Here is a 20,572-nt window from a genome sequence, read left to right as displayed (position 1 = left end):
AACATACCATAATGATCGCTCTACAATCCTAGGATCTGGTATGGAAATATACCACTAAAAAGGAAAGATTGCAGACAGTATTAAACCTAGCAAAAAGTAAATCCGGTGCTTTACTAAGTACAAAATGTTTATCTCTCCGGTTACTTCCTGAACTCTTTGCTACCCCATGTCAGTGACCTTGTTTGTTTCTTGACCTTAGCTAGATGTTGGGATGGTGTCTGTGGCAGAACTGTGAGGGGTGGAAGAGAGCCTAGAGTAGAGACAGAGGCTGACTGCAGGGTAGACTACTGGGTAGGGGAGCTGATCTGCTAAACTTTAGTCCTGAGACCACCACTGCTTCCTATTCCGTTGCTTTACTGCAAGAGTTCAAATGTTGCCCGCTTGTACCCTTCACCAAAGCGATGATTCAGCCCTGCTGGGGAGCAAGGTGAGGAGGACTATGCTCACAGGCAGGATTATACAATGTATAGTCTCAATGAAAACCTTTTAATATCTCGGATTCAAAACGATGCTCCAAAACCTGTAACTGGACTATTGTTATACAATATTCAAACTTGGAAATTGGAAAAAGTGAAAGGTATTATGTAGAAGTGCTGCAGCAATACATTATCTGCTCGTGAGAATAGAAATAAGGTACAGTATAACCAAACAACCTAGCCCGAGTGCCATTCTGATTACTATCATGCAAACTCCTTGGGCTTGACAATGAGCAATGGAGTTGGCAAGAGTAAGAGACGTTAGACCAGGCTACCAAACACCTGCAGAGAAGACTTTCACATCTCTCTGGTGACATGTGCTGAGAGCAAAACAGACACATTATTTTGGGGATCTACCCTTCACACTGCAGTCAGTGTGAAGGGTCACATGAATTAGAGCATCTCAAATTGATTATGTGTCTGCAGCAGGGGGCTGGGGGATGATCTCTAGTCCTGTTCAGATCTGCAGCAGCAGCCAGCCCCATCCTCTGACCTCTGGCTGCATCGCAGAAGTGTTGAATTGTTTGCTTGACCTTCCATTGTTTCACTTGTCTGCTCTTTCTAGGAGTCTCAGTGCATTGTGTTTTGAATCGTTAGACATGTCTGAATAACATGGATACTGTAAGTGTAAACCTTTATTTTTTTCCAAAACCTTTGTACAAGGCGAGATTTCCAGCCATTGTCACATTTTCCGTTGGAGACGGACATTGAACAAATCATGAACATTGGGTCTTCTTCCACTGTCCTAGTTACAGCCAACTTGTTTTAGCTTCAACAAACAGACAGCTGACCCAAACAGGAAATTGTTGCCAGTCCCATCAGTCAAAACAAAGGTTGAATACAGAATGGGTCTCAATGACAAATAGTTAGACAAATCACAAGTTATGTTCTAAGATTACATGGTAATATTGTCTAGAGAACAGCAGATCTAGCTGTAAACAAAAATGGCTAGTGGTAATTTAGGCAATTAACAGTTTAAATCAAATGCAGCTTTAAATATCTATTGTAAAACAAGATCTAACATCACTTGTATATTTTGTACTTAAAATAAAACAAAGAAATCTAGTATTTACATTGCATTCAGTTGCATAAAATGCAACCTATTCTAGTTATTCTATTGCTGCTATACTGCTCATCTACAGCTGGGTCAGAAAATACTTGCACAGGATTAAACACCGTTGCCAGGTGGTTACCACACGACACAGCATTCATTGCACGTACAGAAAGTATGACTGTTTTCACCGTGACAAACTAAAAATTGAACACTAAATGAAAAATATGGTTGTGATGCCTTTTTTGAAAAGTAAGGTCTTGAATAACTTAAGGTGCTTAACATGGATACTGTCTAAGTGCCCTTGCAGATGGTAATGGTTTTAAATAAGATACTGTGGATTTGATCAACAGACTGGTTGTCTTCCCTCTGGAAAGGGGACTGACTATAACAGGAGCTAAACAATACTACGATCCAGAAGACTGGGGAGGAATTTGACAGTGAACCAGAGTAAGCAAAGTCAAATCATAGACTTTTGGTATAAAATACAATCTTTCATAGTGCATTTAAAACAACCAAATACTTTTTATTTTACACTCAGTTAACACTAGGCTACAGCTCTATATAAAAATATGTCTAAATGCTATTTTGTGAATGTTGTAGTCCTGAGGAAGATCGTTAATCCCATTTTAACTGTACAGATAAAAAGAGCATTTAAATCCCATCATTGACAATATACACAAAAAGCAATGTATACCAAAGGTATCATTACAAAATACTTCAAAATTAAAGCCAAGCAAATATTGTAATTAGATATGGGAGTGAAAACTTAAAAACAGATCAAATATGCAATGTTAACAGGCATCTTAAAGTTTAAAACAAATACAAATAATTATGTACAAAAATATATACATCCCTTCCACAGACTGAGGCTTCTTCTTTCTTCAATTTTGAAACCTTTTCGCTCTTAAAGGGCATTAATCAAATTCAGCCAGCTAATTAGTGTACCTTCATAAAACCATCACACTTCAAAGAAAGCTGCTCCTGCAGAACTTCCAAGAATCAAGCTTCTCCCTTTTTGAAATTCAAGTGTCCCAATGTCTTTAAATTCTCATTTCCAAACAACTGGTTGTTTACAAACTCATGTAGCCATGCGCTGAGTTGTGAGCTTGCAGAATTGGAGGCCGTGGAGTTGGTTGGAGGTCGGGGTGGCGAAGGTTTCAATAGACTCTGGGGATGATGCGGTAGCGGACCTCTCGGCAGTAGTCGTCCCACGCCGAGCCGTACTTCCTCCTGCACTGGGCCTCATCCCGGGCCTCCCGGTGGACCAGCAGGGTGGTTAGGTAGATCACATAGAAGTATGGCAGGATGTGGGTGAACCCTACAGGACGACCACAGACAACACACACTTCAGCGTCTCCTCATATCACTACACACATATCAAGACGTGTAGATTTACTGGTCTGTTTCTGGTGCATGGTCAGCACAGCTCAGAAAAACAAATCAAACAAATTAACCAGCACCTGGTAACTAACCAGCTATGACTAACTAAGTAGCCATCACTCACCACAGGGTAGTGACCATGCCAGAGCCATGATGAGGTCACCCAGGTAGTTGGGGTGACGGACGAGCCCCCATAGACCAGACACCAGGAGACTCTTCCCCGTGGCAGTAGGGATGGTCTTCAGATCTGGAAAACACAGCGTTACAGCGAGTCCAACAACATGACAGAGAATAACTTCATCAAGGCAGGTGGCCTGTTAATGTTTATACAGGAATAAGACGTACTGGGATTGAGGACTTACGGGATAATGTAGGGTCTGAAGGATTTCTTCTGAAGGCATTTTTCTGCGAGTTTGCTTTACGGAAGATGCTAAATCCAATGACTAACACGTGAAGACAACATCCTACTGTTACTCATACAACAAAAAGTATATTACAGATTACATGTAGGATTTATATAAACGTATGCCAAATGCCCAAACGAAAAAAATCCCAGTACTGACTAACCATTGAGAGTAACGATGCCTACGATCCAGGGCAGAGAGAGGTGGCTGGGGTGGTAAACCAGGTAGTAGGACTGGAGACTGAAGGTGAAGGGAACCCACATCAAGTCTCCAAACACCAGCATGAAGCCAAATCCAGCATGGGTTGTATCCATATAGCCCAGGACAGCCTCCTGGGGAGTAACAGTCAACCATTAGATTACATCCTACAACCAAATAAATAGAGACCAAATAAAACATTAGTTTCTGTACCTCATGCCAGTAGGCATCAAGCACATAGAACAGGTGGAAGCAGTTGACCAGGATCATGGCTGGTGAAGGGTAGTCCAGGTTATGGAGTTTCATCTCAGCCAGAGCCATGGCAGCGTTGATCACCAGCTGGACAGAACACAGACGTCACAAGCCTGATTAAACAGACAGCAAAACAATCCATACACTACATGACCAAAGGTATGTGGACACCTGCTCATCGAACATCACTTTTCCAAATCATGGGCATTAATATGCAGTTGGTCCCCCTTTGCTGCTATAACAGCTCTTCTGGGAAGGCTGTCCACTAGATGTTGGAACATTGCTGCGGGGACTTGCTTCCATTCAGCAACAAGAGCATTAGTGAGGTCAGGCACTGATATTGGCCAATTAGGCCTGGCTCGCAGTCGGTGTTTCAATTAATCCCAAAGGTGTTACATGGGGTTGAGGTCAGGGCTCTATACAGACCAGTCAAGTTCTTCCACACCGATCTCAACAAACCATTTCTGTATGGACCTCGCTTTGTGCACAGGGGCATTGAGATGCTGAAACAAGAAAGGGCCTTCCCCAAACTGTTGCCAAAGTTGGAAGCACAGAATGGTCTAGAATGTCATTGTATGCTGTAGCGTTAAGATTTCCCTTCACTGGAAGTAACGGGCTTAGTCCAAACCAAAAAAAGCCCCAGACCATTATTCAGCCTGCATCAAAAGTTATAGTTGGCACTATGCATTGGGGCAGGTAGCGCTTTACACCACTCCAGTCGACACTTGGCATTGCGCATGGTGATCTTAGGCTTGTGTGCGGCTGCTCGGCCATGACAACATATTTCATGAAGTTCCAGAGGAGCAGTTCTTGTGCTGACATTGCTTCCAGGGGCAGTTTAACACACTACAGTGAGCTTCTATAGTGTGTGAGCTTGTGTGGCCGCTGTTGCTCCTAGACGTTTCCACTTATCAATAACAGCACTTACAGTTAACCGGGGCATCGCTAGCAGGGCAGACATTTGACAAACTGACTTGTTGGAAAGGTGGCATCCTATGACGCTGCCATGTTAAGTCACTGAGCTCTTCAGTAAGGCCATTCTACTGCCAATGTTTGTCTGTCTATGTAGATTGCAAAAGTTTGGACACACCAACTCATTCAAGGGTTTTCCTTTTTTTTTTACTATTTTCTACATTCCAGGTGACTACTTCATGAAGCTGGTTGAGAGAACAAGAGTGTGCAAAGCTATCATCAAGGCAAAGGGTGGCTACTTTGAAGAATCTCAAATATATATTTTGATTTGTTTAACACTTTTTTGGTTACTACATGGTTTGTGTTATTTCATAGTTTTAATGTCTTCACTATTATTATTATTGTTATAATACAATGTACTAAATGGTTAAAAAAAAGAGGAAAACCCTTGAATGAGTACTGTACCTGTCAGCAACGGGTGTGGCTGAAATAGCAGAATCCACTCATTTAAAGGGGTATCCACATACTTGTGTATGTATAGTGCACCTCAGACAAACTAGCGCTGAAATGTACTGTAGTATGATTTTAGGATTTATTCTGTGTTGTTCACATTTAACACATAATGGGAAACTGAACACTGAGCTTGTTTTTTTTTGCAGTTGTGTGTGAGGAAATAAAAACAGCTTAATCTACACTAAATGGCTAATATACAGCTGAAAAGTACTCTAAATGGAAACATGTTTAGGTACACTAAACTTACCCAACCCATCAATCCTGGGCGCAGCTCACAGAAGTATTTGAGATCAAAGCCCTTGATCCGGGGGTTGAGTTCACTTCCCATGAAGAAGTCATAAATCACACTCCCTGAGGTGAGAAGAGCAGATTAATCATATTACGTTACCCATTTGGGAGGCATCATGCCAATAGGCAGTACAGTAATCTTTGCCCTTAACCTTATGCTGGCCCATGCCATAATATACCGATGTCATGTAATAAATCAGGCCTAGATTGTAGAAGCTTTTCTCTACCAGTGATAACTACACAAACACACCCACTCACCAGAGTTTCCTCCAGGGGCCAGCTGGTCCTGGGGTGCCCAGCGAGAGCGGACGTACAGATAGACACTGAGCAGGACAGAGAAGAGCAGGGAAGACACAGCCAGCTGGAGGAAGTGGCTGTGGATGTAGCCGAGGTCCACCCCCTGATGGACTGCAGCCCCCAGGGCAGCCACCGTCAGCACAAAGGCATGGAGGGCTGGTGGTGGCAGAGGAGACATGCAGGGTTAATACACAGGAAGTTCTTCAACCAAAGGGTCTTTCCTTACATGACTTATATGTTAATGAAATACATTGGCATAGTGCTTTACTAGAGATCTCAATGTGCTGGGAGTAACTGACCAGTTAATTCCTTCAAAATGACAAACAAGAAGACATGAAACACAGGAGAATGTCTCACTGTTCATTCTGTACTTCAGCCACTCTCCATTCTTCAGGGGGATTCCTTCTACAACCTGGGGACATAAACACAGGTTGGACCATCATTCAACCTTACAGGAAATACATTATGAGAGGGATAATGTAGCTGGGACAGGGGACTTTTTGTACATGTTAAAAGCTTACATTATCCCCTTTCACTAATGTAAACACTCCCCAGACCTAGAGAACAGGATTTCATGGGAGCCATGTGATGAACGTTTCCTACATTCTCAAAAAGGCAAGTGTGCTTCAACTGTATTCAGAAGGCAGATGAGCAGGAGAGGAAACTGAACAAAACCTTCCATTCTTCCCTGTAGTGTTCCAGCGTGGACAGTAGCCTACTACTGCTGATTCCTCTCATTTCTGCCCTGGCTAATGAGCAGAAACGAGGCGCCAGTCATGTGCTCTGTCCAGGTCACGGATGGGTGTCATGTGTATGGCCTGTACTCTAGGGGGGTTGGTGTGTGTGTAGTCTTCAATCATGGTGGGAGTAGAATTCTGAGAATATGGTTGGCCCACTAGACGATCATCTATAGTTCAGTTCTGTGTTTTCTCCACAATGACTAGAACAGAGTAAGCTGATCCTACATGCGTGCCAGAAGAGCAGTGAGGTTATTGGTGATCACGTTACCTTTCCGACAGGCAGCACGTAGAGCAGGGCCTGGAAGAGGAACCAGAGGACCACCATGCCAAACACATGTGGATCCAACAGGGAGTCCAGGGCAGGCAGAGGGGGGGGGCTCATCAGGCTAGCATCCTCCTGACTACAAACCACCATCAGTCCCAACACGGCCACAGGCAGGAACAGCATCATGCAGGACACTCCTGCAAACACAGGGGGGAAAGACACTGAGTGACTGGAGCCATAAGGTAGTCTGTCTGTCTTCTTTATTTAACCAGTTACTGTCCCTCCCGAAATGCATTCTTGTCAAACAATGTGCATCCTAGTGCTATTTGATTGGCATAACAGTTTGCAGACTAGCACCATCCCCCCCTCACATTCTCTATCCAGCACATGACAAGCTGGGAGAGGCACAGCAGCCACATTTCTCTGTTCCTCCTCTCACCTAGCCTCCCTCCAAACTCCAGCTCAGTGGTGATGGGGGCTGTGGCTGCTGCAGGCTTCGGCTCAGCTTCCTCCTCTGTCTGCTCGGCTGGCTTGGCGTCACCGTCATCCTTTCTGCGTCTGAGGTTGTAGCGGCTCTCTAATACCTTCTCTTGCTCCGCCTCTGCAGGTTTCTGGAGGTAGACATGGTTAGACAGTCAGGCTGAGTGGTGGTACTCACTTACACAGACATGGCTAACCCTCAGTGACTTAAGCTCATAGGGAACATAATGCACATCCATTCTATTTGCCACACAAATTATCTGTAGATGTGCATCTCTTAAGGAAACGTGAACACTTGTTATAGCAGGAAATACCACCATAAACCATTGTTTGTTTTTACTACAAGGTTGGCAGCGTTATATGGGCATTCTAAGTATTAATTTAACAAACTATGAGCAAACTGCAATGAGAAGTTCTCAGAGCCTCTGAATAGAGCAGAGAAAAGAGGTAGCACATGTTCAAACAGCATGTGACTGACTTATGGAACATTAGCAGGACCCTAAGTGGTGTGTGGCTCAGTCAGCTGGGGCTTGGTACAGGTTTGAGTCTCCCATGCAGAGTCCTCCCAACACACAGGAGGTACAACATGAATCATGACATTCCTACATATAAAAGCCCATTCACAAACAAGCTAAATAAATAAGAATTTGTTCTAAACTGACTAGCCTAGTTAAATAAAGGTTACACACACACAAAAAAAGTTATTTTGTTGGCATTGAGAGTGAGAGAATCTACAGTCTTAACTTTGGTCTTTCTTTAAAAAAAAAAAAAAAAGTTTATTTTGTGTCCCCATTACCAGTAAAATCTAATCAAAACCTATTTCTTTCACTTACTCGCTGTGCTGTTCAGTTGATAATTTGTTCAGTCGTTTCCATCTCAACCAGGATTTTTATGAAACGGCATTTGGGTCTTTGCGTGTCAAATAAGCTTGTTGACCAATCAGGACCTGAATATGACTGCACGTCACATAATAATTTAACACATTCATACATTTTTTTACATAGTTATCACACATCGGTTACACTCTCACTCATATGTCACAATGATTCATCAATACGTATGCTATGATGCTGGAGAAGTTGTCTCGAGCATCTACAGTGCTGGTCATTTAAAAAAAAAAGCTAGCTAGCTCATGGATGCAAACAATGTTCTTCCCCAAAAACAGCAAAACGACAATCTGTTTCAGTAGCTAGTTAACTAGCTATATAGTTAGCTAGCTGTCATCTAAAATAACGCTAATTTATAAGACAGTTCTTATTTGATTAATGGGCAGACTCATCTATGTGAAGCTAGCCACAATAAGGATTAGCCACAATAGTGGACTTTGTGGTTAGCCTTCATAATAAAAGTATAGCATAATTATACTATTTGCATCACTGTCAATGACATACTTTTATTTTGAAGGCAAACAGCAAATTCTACCATTGTGCCTAATCCTTATTGTGGCTAGCTTCACAACACAACACAGTCAGATCAAGCCTCACTAGCCAGATGAAGTTAGCTGGCTGCTTATAACATTAGCTTTGGGCAACAGGGTTACGTAGCTGACTTGCTATTTATTTTCATGAACTAAAGTTCAATTTCAATAGGCGAACAACAATACTTACAAGGATTCCTAAATAATTGCTAAGAATAATGAAAATGACTGCAGTTTCTACTGGTCATTGTTTTCAGGCTGGTTGTATTGGTGCAAGCTAGGTACCAAGCTAAAGCTAGCTACCCCAGAAGTTAAGGTTGAACTAATTATTATGCTTTATTACCAACGCAGTACTGTAAACACATGACCGGTGTTTGCAGACTTTTTTTGTACAACTTTGAGTGCTACTATATCTTTTTTGACACGCAAAGACCCAAAACGGCACGCCTTCGTATGTATGTCATGAAGCTAATAGCAGTGACGCTATTACTGTGTAACTCCGGTAGGGCAACGTTGGAAAAATAGCGTTCTTGGTAGTGTTAACCGGTGCTCAACCAGTTGGCGAAAGCCAACACCACCCACGACAGAGAACGGTTGATTATCAAGGGCAATAAATTCCATTATCTTGGCTTTAATGGATTTCACCTTCGAGTTGTCTCACTGAAATTTTGTTACTCTTTCAAATGACTGCTCGACTTGTTGCTCGATCCACACAGCAGACATTATGGGCTAGTATATGAATGCTGTGTTGCACGTATAGCGCAAAATTTGACGCGTCATCATTACGCCATGTACCTACGTTATATAGGTATGAACGTCAGCTTTGACATCGGTTTTGCACATCGGTGTTAAACTAGACATCGGCCGATACCCATGTTGGCTTTTTTACCTAATATTGTCCGATTACGATATGTTCGATATATCGTGCGTCCCTAGTTACAAGTCTAATGCCAAACTTGCTTACAGCCCAAAAAACATGTAATTTTGTTCTAGGTGCATTGACATCATTATTGATATATGCAAACGTTAACATAAAAATATGTACTTTATCTAAAGTCTCACCTCATTGACTTTGTCAGCAGTATCATTCTCTTTGTTTTCATGCTTGTGGCCATTGTTCTCAACTGGCCTAGCCTGTGGTAAATGGAGTGAGGGAAGCAAAACGTCAACATGAGGAAAAAGGAACGCGATGACAAAATACGGAAAAAGAGGCAGACGTGTCACTATGTAAAGACGGACCCACTGGTCACACATACACAAAAAGTTTAAAAATATTTATTACATTTTATTAGCCAACGCTTGATCTACTATCAAATAATGCCATCTCTGAGGTCATGCGTTTTACAGTGCATTCTGAATACAACACACATGCAGCAGAGAAACACTCAAAAACAAAAAGCCATTCTAAATCCCAGCAGTGTGTGTGACATGTGTTCCTCACCACAGGGCTGAGTCTGATCTCCAGCACTTCTTTCATTTTGGGCTCCTTGCGTGCAGCAGGCGTCTCCGTGGCAAAGGTGCGAGACGAGGAGCGCCGGGTGGTCCTGGCTGGAGAACGGGAACGACTGCGCCGCCGCGATGGAGAGCGGGAGCGAGAACGACGGCTTGGTTTAAAGCCAGTTGGATTCTGGAACATAAGTTGTCGCATTTAGCAAGGTTACAAACTTGTTATTACATAGCTGAATTTATAAAGGCCAGCACCAATGGCGCAATCAACATATAATAAGATAATATTTGAGTAAAATAAATTCCTGAATCTTGTCAAGATAGAGAAATTCCATCCATCTGTGTCATGTCATCAGTGACATGGTTGCCATGGAGATAGAGAGTGCTCCTACCTTCATGTCAGCCTCTCTGAGCTCCAGCTCAGTGCCATCCTTGTAGACGACCGTGTAGAGCTGAATCTTGGCATCGTAGCTCAGCACCTTGACTTCGTAGAACAGGCTGCTACCAGGCCAGCGGCCCATCACCATGTCCCCACTCTGAAACCTAGTACCCGGCATCCTCATTTACCTGACGGAGAGAGAGAGAGCATGTTAAAAACCAGGGGAGTATCATGGGGTGGTCTAAGCCACTGCCACATGTATAATGTAGCGCTGCCAGGATGGGTTCAAATCAGGGATGTTTCTCTCCCGTTGAAATACAAGAGGGTTTTGAAACTGCAGTCTCGCTCAAACTTCTGTTTTCATGACTGGGCTTATATAAGTTTCACTCCAGTACCAGATTTCTGAGGAGCTGCTCTCGTGCTGTCTGACAGGTGATAGGCTATTCCACTCCTCAAACTAGGATCTGTATGCTGTGCTCATGTGATAAATAATACATGACGACTAAGGAAAATACACGAGCCAATTTAATTCCACCAAATTATGCAAATTAACCCATAGACTGATAAGCAACCGCGGTCAAATGTATGTAATAGCTAAACGTTAACATCCCTAATTACAATGATCCACTTTTTCAGATGAATTGGGTGTGCGTATCAAAACGGTCTACGACGGGGACAACTTTTCTTCCAGACATTTCCCCAATCACACTAGATTTAGGCAGATTAGGCTAGATGAGACATTCACAGTGTGCATTAAGAACATGCAAATGGGGGACAGAAGACTTGACACAATGGAGCAGTGAGGTCAGCGGTATGGAAGGGGATGCAGAGCTCACAGAATTGCTGACGTTCCCATCCCCACTAGGGTTAACTCTGTAGTTTTAAAACTAGTCATTGCCATTCCAGTCCCCTTTATCACTCTCTCAATAGCCTTTGTACACAGAATTCTAGTAATGTTCAGGTAACATCAGAAACTGCATTTTAGAAGTTTAACAGAGGTTGTGCTCCCATGTCTAATCAACAAGTGAAAGCGGTTGAGTGGTTATACAACTGTTCTTGCCACGGACTATTTAAAACACATACACACTATGAAAACATAGTCCCTGTGAATATAAATATTAAATAGAGGGAGAAAACTGTGCCTGACATACTTAGACAACTCAGTCCTTGTAATGACCACAAGCAACTATTCACTGGTATGTGTCATTTTTCATCAAATAAAAGTCAAAAGGTACGTTACATCACAGCTGCTGAAATATATACAATTTAATGAATGCAAAACCCGACACACCCTGCTGTCCTGGCGTCCCTGTTGAATTCCTCCATATGGTTAAAGGTCTAGCTAGCTAAACGATGCGGACAGGATACCCTACTCCAGGAAAGATGCCAGGTTTGATGTGGTGGGAGCTTCGAAAGTCAGCCCCTCGTCTTTTGTTTTGTGCCATACCTCAGACACAGCCCTTTAAAAATACATTGTAAATTAAAGCCGTTTCAATCACTTTATGAAGAACGTAAAACAGTCCTAACTAATCGTTTACAATAATGTAATGGTGTTTGTAATTGGTTTTATAGAAAGTTCACCAAACCACCGCCAGGTGTTCATTAGAGAAGTTTAACCAAAGACTTGTCTGTGGTTCAACCGTCCAATTAGTTGTTTTTTTTGCCATCCATCTTAATGTCAGCTAACAGTTAGGGGCGTTTTCACATATGACATTCGGTACCCTGGTTCGGTTTCCTGGAGCGTTTGACGGAATACGTTTAGCTTTCACAAGACCTGAAAACCACCGTTTTAAAGCGTGATTAGCAAGACGCCTTCTCCTTCTTCTAGCGAGCGCGCTTGTGTCCAACCCGCAGAAAAGCTCCATGCGACTCGCGCTGCCGAGTCACAATAACCCCGTGCTCGGTGGTTGTGGATCCTGGACCCGCGCAGCTCCAGGATCCGTTTGCGTTTCACACATGATTTATAGCCCGAAATCGGGGTGCCAAACACTACAGGACACCGGGTCGTAGGGGATTTGTGAAAGCGCCCTAAATGATGGTGCACGCAAGTCAGTTGTTAAGATATTCCGGAGATTTAGCCTAAATTAAAACAATTAAATGAAAACATGGAGACAGTTGAATATATAACATTAACCAGCACACCAGAGTGATTTGAGTAACCAAAAACTAGCGTTACCTAGCAACACGGTTGGGTTGGAAGAGCAGTCCCAAACGGTAGCTACAGGTTGTAGCTAACTACCGGGACTGCAACTAACCGTACTCCAAAATATGAGGCAATGTGAAAATAAATAACCGCTCGCAAGACGGATAGCTAGCTAACGTTCGCGTTAATGTTAGCCGTCTCTACTCCGTTAAAGTTCATTGTAATAGCTTCAAGTGACAGCGGGTGGAGGGAAAATGCCATGCATTCAAATCCCGGCTAATGCTGGCTAGCTACGCAACGTAAACTAGCAGGCTGCTTAGTGGTAAGTCGGGTATGTTAGATAACGTTGGCTAGCTAACGTATCAGGGCATGTTTACATTTTTGCAATTGTAATCATTGCACCGACGCTTTAATATGTGCAGACAATAGATAGATAGGTAGTTAGCTAGCCTATTCATTATAAGCAGTTAGGTTATTAGCGAAATTGCTCAGCTGCAGCGCAGGTGTTACTGTTCTGATCCCATAGCCACGCAGCCCAAAACAAAGTCAATACCATAACGTTCAGCGGCCAAGTTCTCAGGAAAAACATTTAAAGTGGCCACATTCATGCACAATCAATTATAGAATTAATTAACGCCCTTACCCTCAGATAACACGTACAACTCAAATTAGGAAAATAACATAGATATCCCTTTAAAACCTGGAAGGAAAGTGAATCGCACGCTAACGTACGTTCAAAAACTGCAGCTAAATGTCGAGCCAATTCTCCCTCCCTCTATCCGCCAAGCCCACCACTCAATAGGATGGCGCGAAGCCCGCTGATTGGCTACAACGCTATTCTTTTTAAATTATTAAATTTTCTGATTGGTCGCCAGAGGATTTTAACAGAGTGCGGATTGGTAGTAACCGGCGTGTCCTACGGTTTTCTTTGTTTATGGTGTCAGACGTCTACCAGCGCCGGACAAAATGGAGGAAATTATGTTTTAATCTGTGGGAGATATACTTTTTTACTACAACAAATATTAACTCATGTTTAATTAGATGAATTGTTCATGACAGCAGCATAATGTATGCATGGAAAATACTATGACACCATACTTTCTGGATTTGTAGTAAATTGTAAAGCATATACATGTTTTATTTAATACAAAATAAAAGCATATTAGTATTTTGAGTTTAAACAGTAACAATCCACAATTAAACATCCCCAAATTTGTAAAGAAATGTCTCAGGTAGCTTTGTTACAGGCTGTTGATTACTCATGAAACAAACACCTGTTGAAAGATCTTAGCATTAGATGGCACAGGTCACCAACACATAATTTCCCAACTTTCTATTGTACTCATGCATTCTAGACCAGAGCAAATGTTTAATCTAATTCAAGCCCAGGGTATATAGTGCTTGTTATTTCATCTAGCTGAAACTAAATTAGAAGAAACAGTGCAGAACCAGTGGGGTATACCTCTATCAACCAAATAATGTCTATACGAGATCAAGTTCACATTCACATATTTTTGCAGGGTTGCTTTCAACTTTACAAACCAGCTGGTGTTATCCTCACAATATGAAGCTCTGATTAATCTTCAATTTCAACACATTGCTCTGACTGACTGTACAACTGTGTTTTTAATTTAGATGTCGCTTTATAGGCTTAGAATGATTGCAAAACCACATTCAAGGAATCAGACATTGCAAGAAAATGTTGAGACATGCTGATTATGAAGGATGATTATCATGAAACCAGTGGTGTAAAGTACTTAAGTAAAAATACTTTAAAGTACTACTTAAGTAGCTTTTTTGGTATCTGTACTTTACGATTTATATATTTGACTACTTTTACTTCACTACATTCCTAAAAAAAACTGAACAGAACAAAAGTTCTGATGAAGGCCTTGAGGCCGATACGTAAAGATTATTAAAGAGCATTGATACTATCAAGAGCAGTGCAAGGGTTCCTTCTTTTTTCTCACTTCCCTACATTCCTAAATAAAATAATTTCCCCTGACACCCAAAATAACATGTTACATTTTGAATGCATAGCAGGACAGGAAAAGGGTCCAGTTCACTTGCTTATCAAGAGAACATCCCTGGCCATCCCTACTGCCTCTGATCTGGTGGATTCACTAAACATGCATGCTTTGTTTGTAAATTATGTCTGAGTGTTGTAGAGTGCCCTTGACTTTCTGTCAATTAAAAAAAACAAGAAAATGGCACCATCTGGTTAACTACATAAAAGTAATTTGAAAAGATTTTTACTTTTGATACTTAAGTGTATTTCAGCAATTACATTTACTTTTGATATATTTTTTAAGCCCCTTTTCGATCTTGTCTCATCGCTCCAACTCCCCAACCAGCTCGTGAGTTGAAGGACGAGTCATGCGTCCTCCAAAACATGACCCGCCAAGCCGCGCTTCTTAACACCCGCCTGCTCAACCCGGATGCCAACCACATCAATGTGTTGGAAGAAACGCCGTTCAACTGATGACCGAGGTCAGCCTGCAAGCTCCCGGGCTACCACAAGGAGTCACTAGAGCGCGAAGAGCCAAGAAAAGCCCCCCAGCCAAACACTCCCCTAACCCGGACGACGCTGGGCCAATTGTGCACCGCCCTATGGGACACCTGATCACAGCCGGTTGTGACACAGCCTGGGTCTTTAGTGACGCCTCTAACACTGCAATGCAGTGCCTTAGACCACTGTGTCACTCGGGAGGCCCTCTACTTTTGATACTTAAGTATATTTAAAACCAAATATTTTTTTACTTTTACTCATGTAGTATTTTACTGGGTGACTTTCACTTGAGTCATTTTCTATTAAGGTATCTTTACTTTTACTCAAGTATGACAATTGGGGACTTTTCCCACCACTGCATGAAACATTATCTTGTGCATCAAAAGCAATGATTGCATGGAGAGTGAAAACAACGGAGCAGAGGTGTCAAATCATTCACAGTTCATGACTACGTAAAGATTTAGAAAAAAATTAAAATTATCTCTACTGCCCAATTACAGCGTTTTCTCAGCCCTCTCTCTCCCTCTGAGTTCATGAAGCCAAGCAGCCGCTTAGGGTCTTCCTGTTTTACAGCAGTTTCCGCCCTTGCAGAGCATTCGCTCTACTCCGGCTGCAACACCAAAACCTCAAATGAGACTTCTCAGCCCTCCTCCAGGAAGTGTCTTTATACTGTTCATTATGTTGAAAACAACTGCACACAGTAGTAGACTCCCACTGTGAGATCTTGTCACCCATGTGAAAAGAAGCAGTAAGACCAGATGCAGATAACTGGTTGCGCTTAGCAATTGTGATGGGCTCGGTCTCAGACAGAAACTGTTTCTGTTAATGGGGTGTGAAATAGTGATGTAAGGGCCGATGTGATTGGAGTAGGCCTGCTGAAAATTCCCTAGACCTACTCAAGGAACAAGTGGCAAGGGAGTGACTAACACATCGGACTGAATTGTAATGCTGGTTCAGTTTTATGACAATCCCTATACAGTAATGACCTCTTTATACTCAACATCTGCAAAGTATTCAACACTGAAACGAAGAGTAAAACAAGGCTGATAATAACCATGTGACAAGAAGAGTCCAAGGTGCTCACCGAAGCTCAATTTCAGTATTTCTGCTGAATCATCGTTATCAAGCTTTTTAATATTTGATGAATGCCCTGCATATAAAGCAGGTATGCTCTCCCACACATTCTCTTTGGTGCAGATCTAAACAGGTTATTTTCAAAGGCCGGGAAGAACTCAGAGAAACTGCTGATGCAGCACAAGTTTTTAGATCAGTCTCAGAGATCCTGTGCATCATATTCTGTCCCACAGGAGAGAATTATCCAGATTAAAAAGTTGTAGGAATTAGTTATTGAAACAATGTTCATTTAACACCACACAATTCAAATGTACTTTTTGATCATGTATTGCAATTTTTTATTTTACTCGCTCAAACAAAACAATGTTAGCATGTAAGAAAATTGTAATTAACATGAGAATGGTATGGTACAATTTGAATAAAATAAAAAATAAAGGAAGCTGATAAATACATTTCTGAGACATTCAGTTTAATTTCTCCCGCATGTTTTTTATTATGTCCACCAGCTTCAGTTCCCTCAGTAGATGGCAAAATCTGAGTTTGGGGTCAAAAATCAACAATTTGATATCAAATGTTTTCAATTTAGAGGATATATTTATTTTCAGATTTCCAAGCGCCAAGAACCTAAACCGCTCTGCAACATACAAATGGCATGAGGAAAATACACCATGTCTGTACTTTGAAACGGATATTATTCTCCCTTTAAAATAACTATACCAGGATGCAAAAAAGAAGAAGAAGATTTTGACAGTTCCTAGTATTATTACTGGTCTTTAAATCTTTTACATATTAAATGCAAATACAGAACAAGGCACAAACCATGAAGATTACAAACAGAATTATCCGTAGATACGAATGATCCTTGATCAGAACGTTTCACTACTCAATCCAAAGAAATCGATATATAGATATGTATCCTTCTCTTGACAATGATGAAACAAAAGGCGACTCAGTAGAGCGTGACGTGCGTAGGAGGAGATTGTAGCTGAAACCTTTGGTGCGATAGTCACACTCTTGGCGATGGCTGCATCTTGTAAGCAGGTTCATCATAGTATCATGAATTTCGATGGGTTTATAAAGTGCAATCGATGCTGTAAACACTCGTGTGCAAACCTTCCTATGCTTTGATCCAGAGAGAATGAAATGAGTTGTGTTTGAGCAAAATACACACAAGGGGAGTGTTTTGAATAATGCTCACCACCACACCTCAGCTGTTGCCATGATATAACCCTGATCAAAGTCGATCCCCTTACCAGCAAATCAAGAGAATAGAAGCAATAGAGTTTTACATTGAAGACAGTTCTTTCTTTCACACCAGTCTCAGGTTGACTTGGTTTCTCTCAGTTGATTGTACATCGAGATTATTAGGAACTGTACTGTACTTTTTTTTCCCAATAAAAAGTTGTTGCCATTCCTATGACCAAATGAGTCAAACAAGGTGGGCCATTATCAGAACTTCAAATTATAGGGGAGGAAATAAAGGCATTCAAAAAATAAAAATAAATCATCATTAAGCGCAAGTGAAACACTTAACTTAATGGCACAAGCATGTCCATGGATACATCATGCAGACAAACCTATTTCTGGGGTGTCCCTCACGCCCTTCTTCATTACTAGTTCTTTCAAATGCAGCAACAAAAAAAATAGAATATAGAATTTAGCTGCAATATCAATTAAAAGATATTAAACAAAATACCATGAATTGAAAAAATAATGGCATTCCTCAGTAAATTCAGTACATAAATGGCTATAAACAGGGAGGGTCTGTTCAACCATCTCTTCTCAACCCATCTGTTTCACACAGTTAGAATCTATGGAGGAGGTGGATATAGTGGAAAGGAGGAGATACTGTCACAGTCACATCCTTAGAATGAATCCGTTCAGAATGGAGTTAAAAGAACACAAACATTTAAAAGGAATAATGTGGGGGAAATTCAACCCAGATGCTACACTTATTGCTTATAAACCAATGGACAATAGTTCAATTTCGTGGCAGCCTCACGACCCTCACCGTACAAAACCTTACATGCACCAAAAATCGTCCAGAAATTGCGAGGGAGAGAGAGAAAAAAGTTCAGCTCATAATAACAGTACAGAGATTTCAAATAGCTCCATCTCCAGATCTGGTCATGGTGATTTTAGCATTATTAACCATCACTAATTGACAGAGGTTGTTTGGTAAAGAGCTACATTACGAAAGGCATACCCTTTGTGACTGTCTCATCAGCCTGCAACACACAGAAATGCAGAACAGTAGCTCGTTATAGAAAAAAGAAGATAATGATATTCGGATACGAAGCCAAACAGACCAAGAGACAGACCATCATGTAAAGAGTTGATTAAGCTACTTGATATGGCCATAGTTTACATTAAAACAGACATGATTGAAAGACTTCTAGATATCGTTTTTTCTTCATTTGTACATATTCAGGTTAAAATAGTATTTAAGGAAGACTAGCTTTACAGAGTCCTGCAGCAGTAGACTATACCAAGTCCATCAGTCAGTCCTTCATTCACACCCAGAGGCTCCCTCCTATGGCCCTATGGGGAACTGAGTCCTACTTCCCTTATCCTCCTGCCTCCAAACTTCACACTCACCCACTAAATGTGTCTTTTCACTATGAAATCACAATTGCACGCTAACTGTTCCAATTCTTAGTGTAAATGCTGTCTGTTTGATTTCTCACACTTCAATGGTTAGTACAGTATACAGTTCAATATTAGTTAGTTTTTTATTTGTTGATTTTCCTTGTTTTCTTGTGTTATCGACAAAGGGAGAAATCTTTGCATAATGACAGTCACTCCTCTTTTAAGACTGTGTCCTGTCCTCCAGGTGAGGCTGCGGGAAAATGGCAGGAACGGCCAGGCTTCACAAGATGGACGCCAGCAGTGCTTCCCATGCTACACGCCTCCCGCTCTCCCTCGGCCTCCTGCTCTCCCTCGGCCTCCTGCTCTCCCTCGTCCCCAGCTGTGTCTGACGCTGTTCTGCCGACAAAACACTGTCTTCTTTATTAATACGGTTATTATTGTTATCGTCGCTACCTTTTTAGACTTTTTTTGTTTTCCTTTTTCGGTTCTTTATAAGATTGTCCTATCTGAAGTTGACCTGTCGCAGATGTCCGGTAATGGATGTAATGCACAGGCAGGTGAGATCCTTCTACGCCGTGTTCGACTTTCCCAGCTCCTCCCTGATGGCTGTGGACAGACAAACAACATGTCAGTTATATGGTATTTTGTGTTGTCTTTGGTGTGATATGCAGTGGCGTGAAAGGTGCAATGCTAATTCTCTGATGACAAAGGTACAGTGGGCCTCAACTGAACGCAAGATCTTCCTGTGCTTTGAGGAACTTATTTCACGCCCTGTCACTTATTACGCGGCAGAAGCCCTGGCCGTGACCCCACTCTCCGAGGGCGTCATATGGGGGGTTGGGACATGCAGAAAACACGTTTCCAATTCACACCTCACACTCGTACAGGTTACCCACTTGTACATGCAGTGGAACAGGACAAATATAAAGCGCCCTCTGTATGTGCATCAGGTTGCTCAAGCAATCAGTTACCATCAATAAGTTCCTCTTTCAGCTTCGACAACTCCTTCCTCATCTCGTCCAGAATGTCCTGAAAATAAGGTTGCAAAGACAATTAGAGACAGTGGAAAAACAAAGCATTTGTTTCAAACAGGCACTTTGAACTTGTGAAATGGATTGAAACTTGCACCAAAGCAGAGGGACGGAACAGTGACATTAGCATCAGTGAGAGATACTGTCCCAGAGAGCTGAATGAGTGTTAGTAAGCCCATAGTGTTACCACTCTGTGTTACTCCTCTGTCTCTGACTGAGGCTGCTGCTGTGGGCACAGATAGGGAGGGTATAAGGAGAATCTGCACTTATCTAACAGGCTCATTCATAGGGGAGGAGGGAGGGATTGCCCCAGCATGGGACACAGTCATTGGGCACACCCTCTCAGGGCTCTGTAGTATGCTGTGTAAAATACTATAGCTCCACTGTTCTGCCAGCAAATAGCAAGTCTGTCCTCTGAATACCTGTTTCAATCTGTCGTAGTCGAGACCTTCTGTTGGCACCCCGTTGGCACTTAGGGATCCAGTCGGTGTGGTTGTGGACTTCGGTCTGTAGACGGGATAAACAGAAAAAGTTACAGTAGTATACCTAAATTGGGGCTGTAGTCGAGGGGGAGTCCAGAAGTCACTCTTGGAGGAAAACCAGACAGAAAAGTATCTACTGTGGCTGGGTTATTCCTCTCTACATTCTGCATTCACTCATCACACTTCAATCACTTAAAAAAAAAAGTTACAAACGTAAACAACTTGAAAGAAAGTACAAATTCA

At 41.9% G+C, this 20,572-nt stretch overlaps 2 protein-coding genes across 2 annotated transcripts in view; both read right to left on the bottom strand.

The window, feature by feature from the left end:
• Window positions 1-1,093: 1,093 nt before the first annotated feature.
• Window positions 1,094-13,456, bottom strand: LOC109866178 (delta(14)-sterol reductase LBR). Its single transcript, XM_020454740.2, has 14 exons — window positions 13,288-13,456; window positions 10,515-10,689; window positions 10,118-10,303; window positions 9,739-9,810; window positions 7,219-7,390; window positions 6,783-6,976; window positions 6,132-6,186; window positions 5,736-5,930; window positions 5,437-5,540; window positions 3,726-3,851; window positions 3,478-3,646; window positions 3,273-3,353; window positions 3,035-3,157; window positions 1,094-2,848 (listed from the first exon to the last, which is right to left on the bottom strand). Exons 2-14 carry the CDS (start codon window positions 10,683-10,685, stop codon window positions 2,688-2,690), a joined length of 1,809 nt encoding a protein of 602 aa, XP_020310329.1. The 5' UTR covers window positions 10,686-10,689; window positions 13,288-13,456; the 3' UTR covers window positions 1,094-2,687.
• A 3,233-nt stretch (window positions 13,457-16,689) lies between these two features.
• Window positions 16,690-20,572, bottom strand: part of LOC109866177 (protein enabled homolog) — an 82,947-nt gene continuing 79,064 nt past the window's right edge. Inside the window, 3 exon segments of the mRNA XM_031800464.1 lie at window positions 16,690-19,422; window positions 19,788-19,845; window positions 20,270-20,354. Of these exon segments, the coding sequence (XP_031656324.1) occupies window positions 19,385-19,422; window positions 19,788-19,845; window positions 20,270-20,354 (181 nt within the window). The 3' untranslated portion in view covers window positions 16,690-19,384.

Source organism: Oncorhynchus kisutch, linkage group LG21 (assembly GCF_002021735.2).
Source record: "Oncorhynchus kisutch isolate 150728-3 linkage group LG21, Okis_V2, whole genome shotgun sequence".
NCBI lineage: Eukaryota > Metazoa > Chordata > Actinopteri > Salmoniformes > Salmonidae > Oncorhynchus > Oncorhynchus kisutch.
This window is presented reverse-complemented; position numbering and strand designations above follow the sequence as displayed.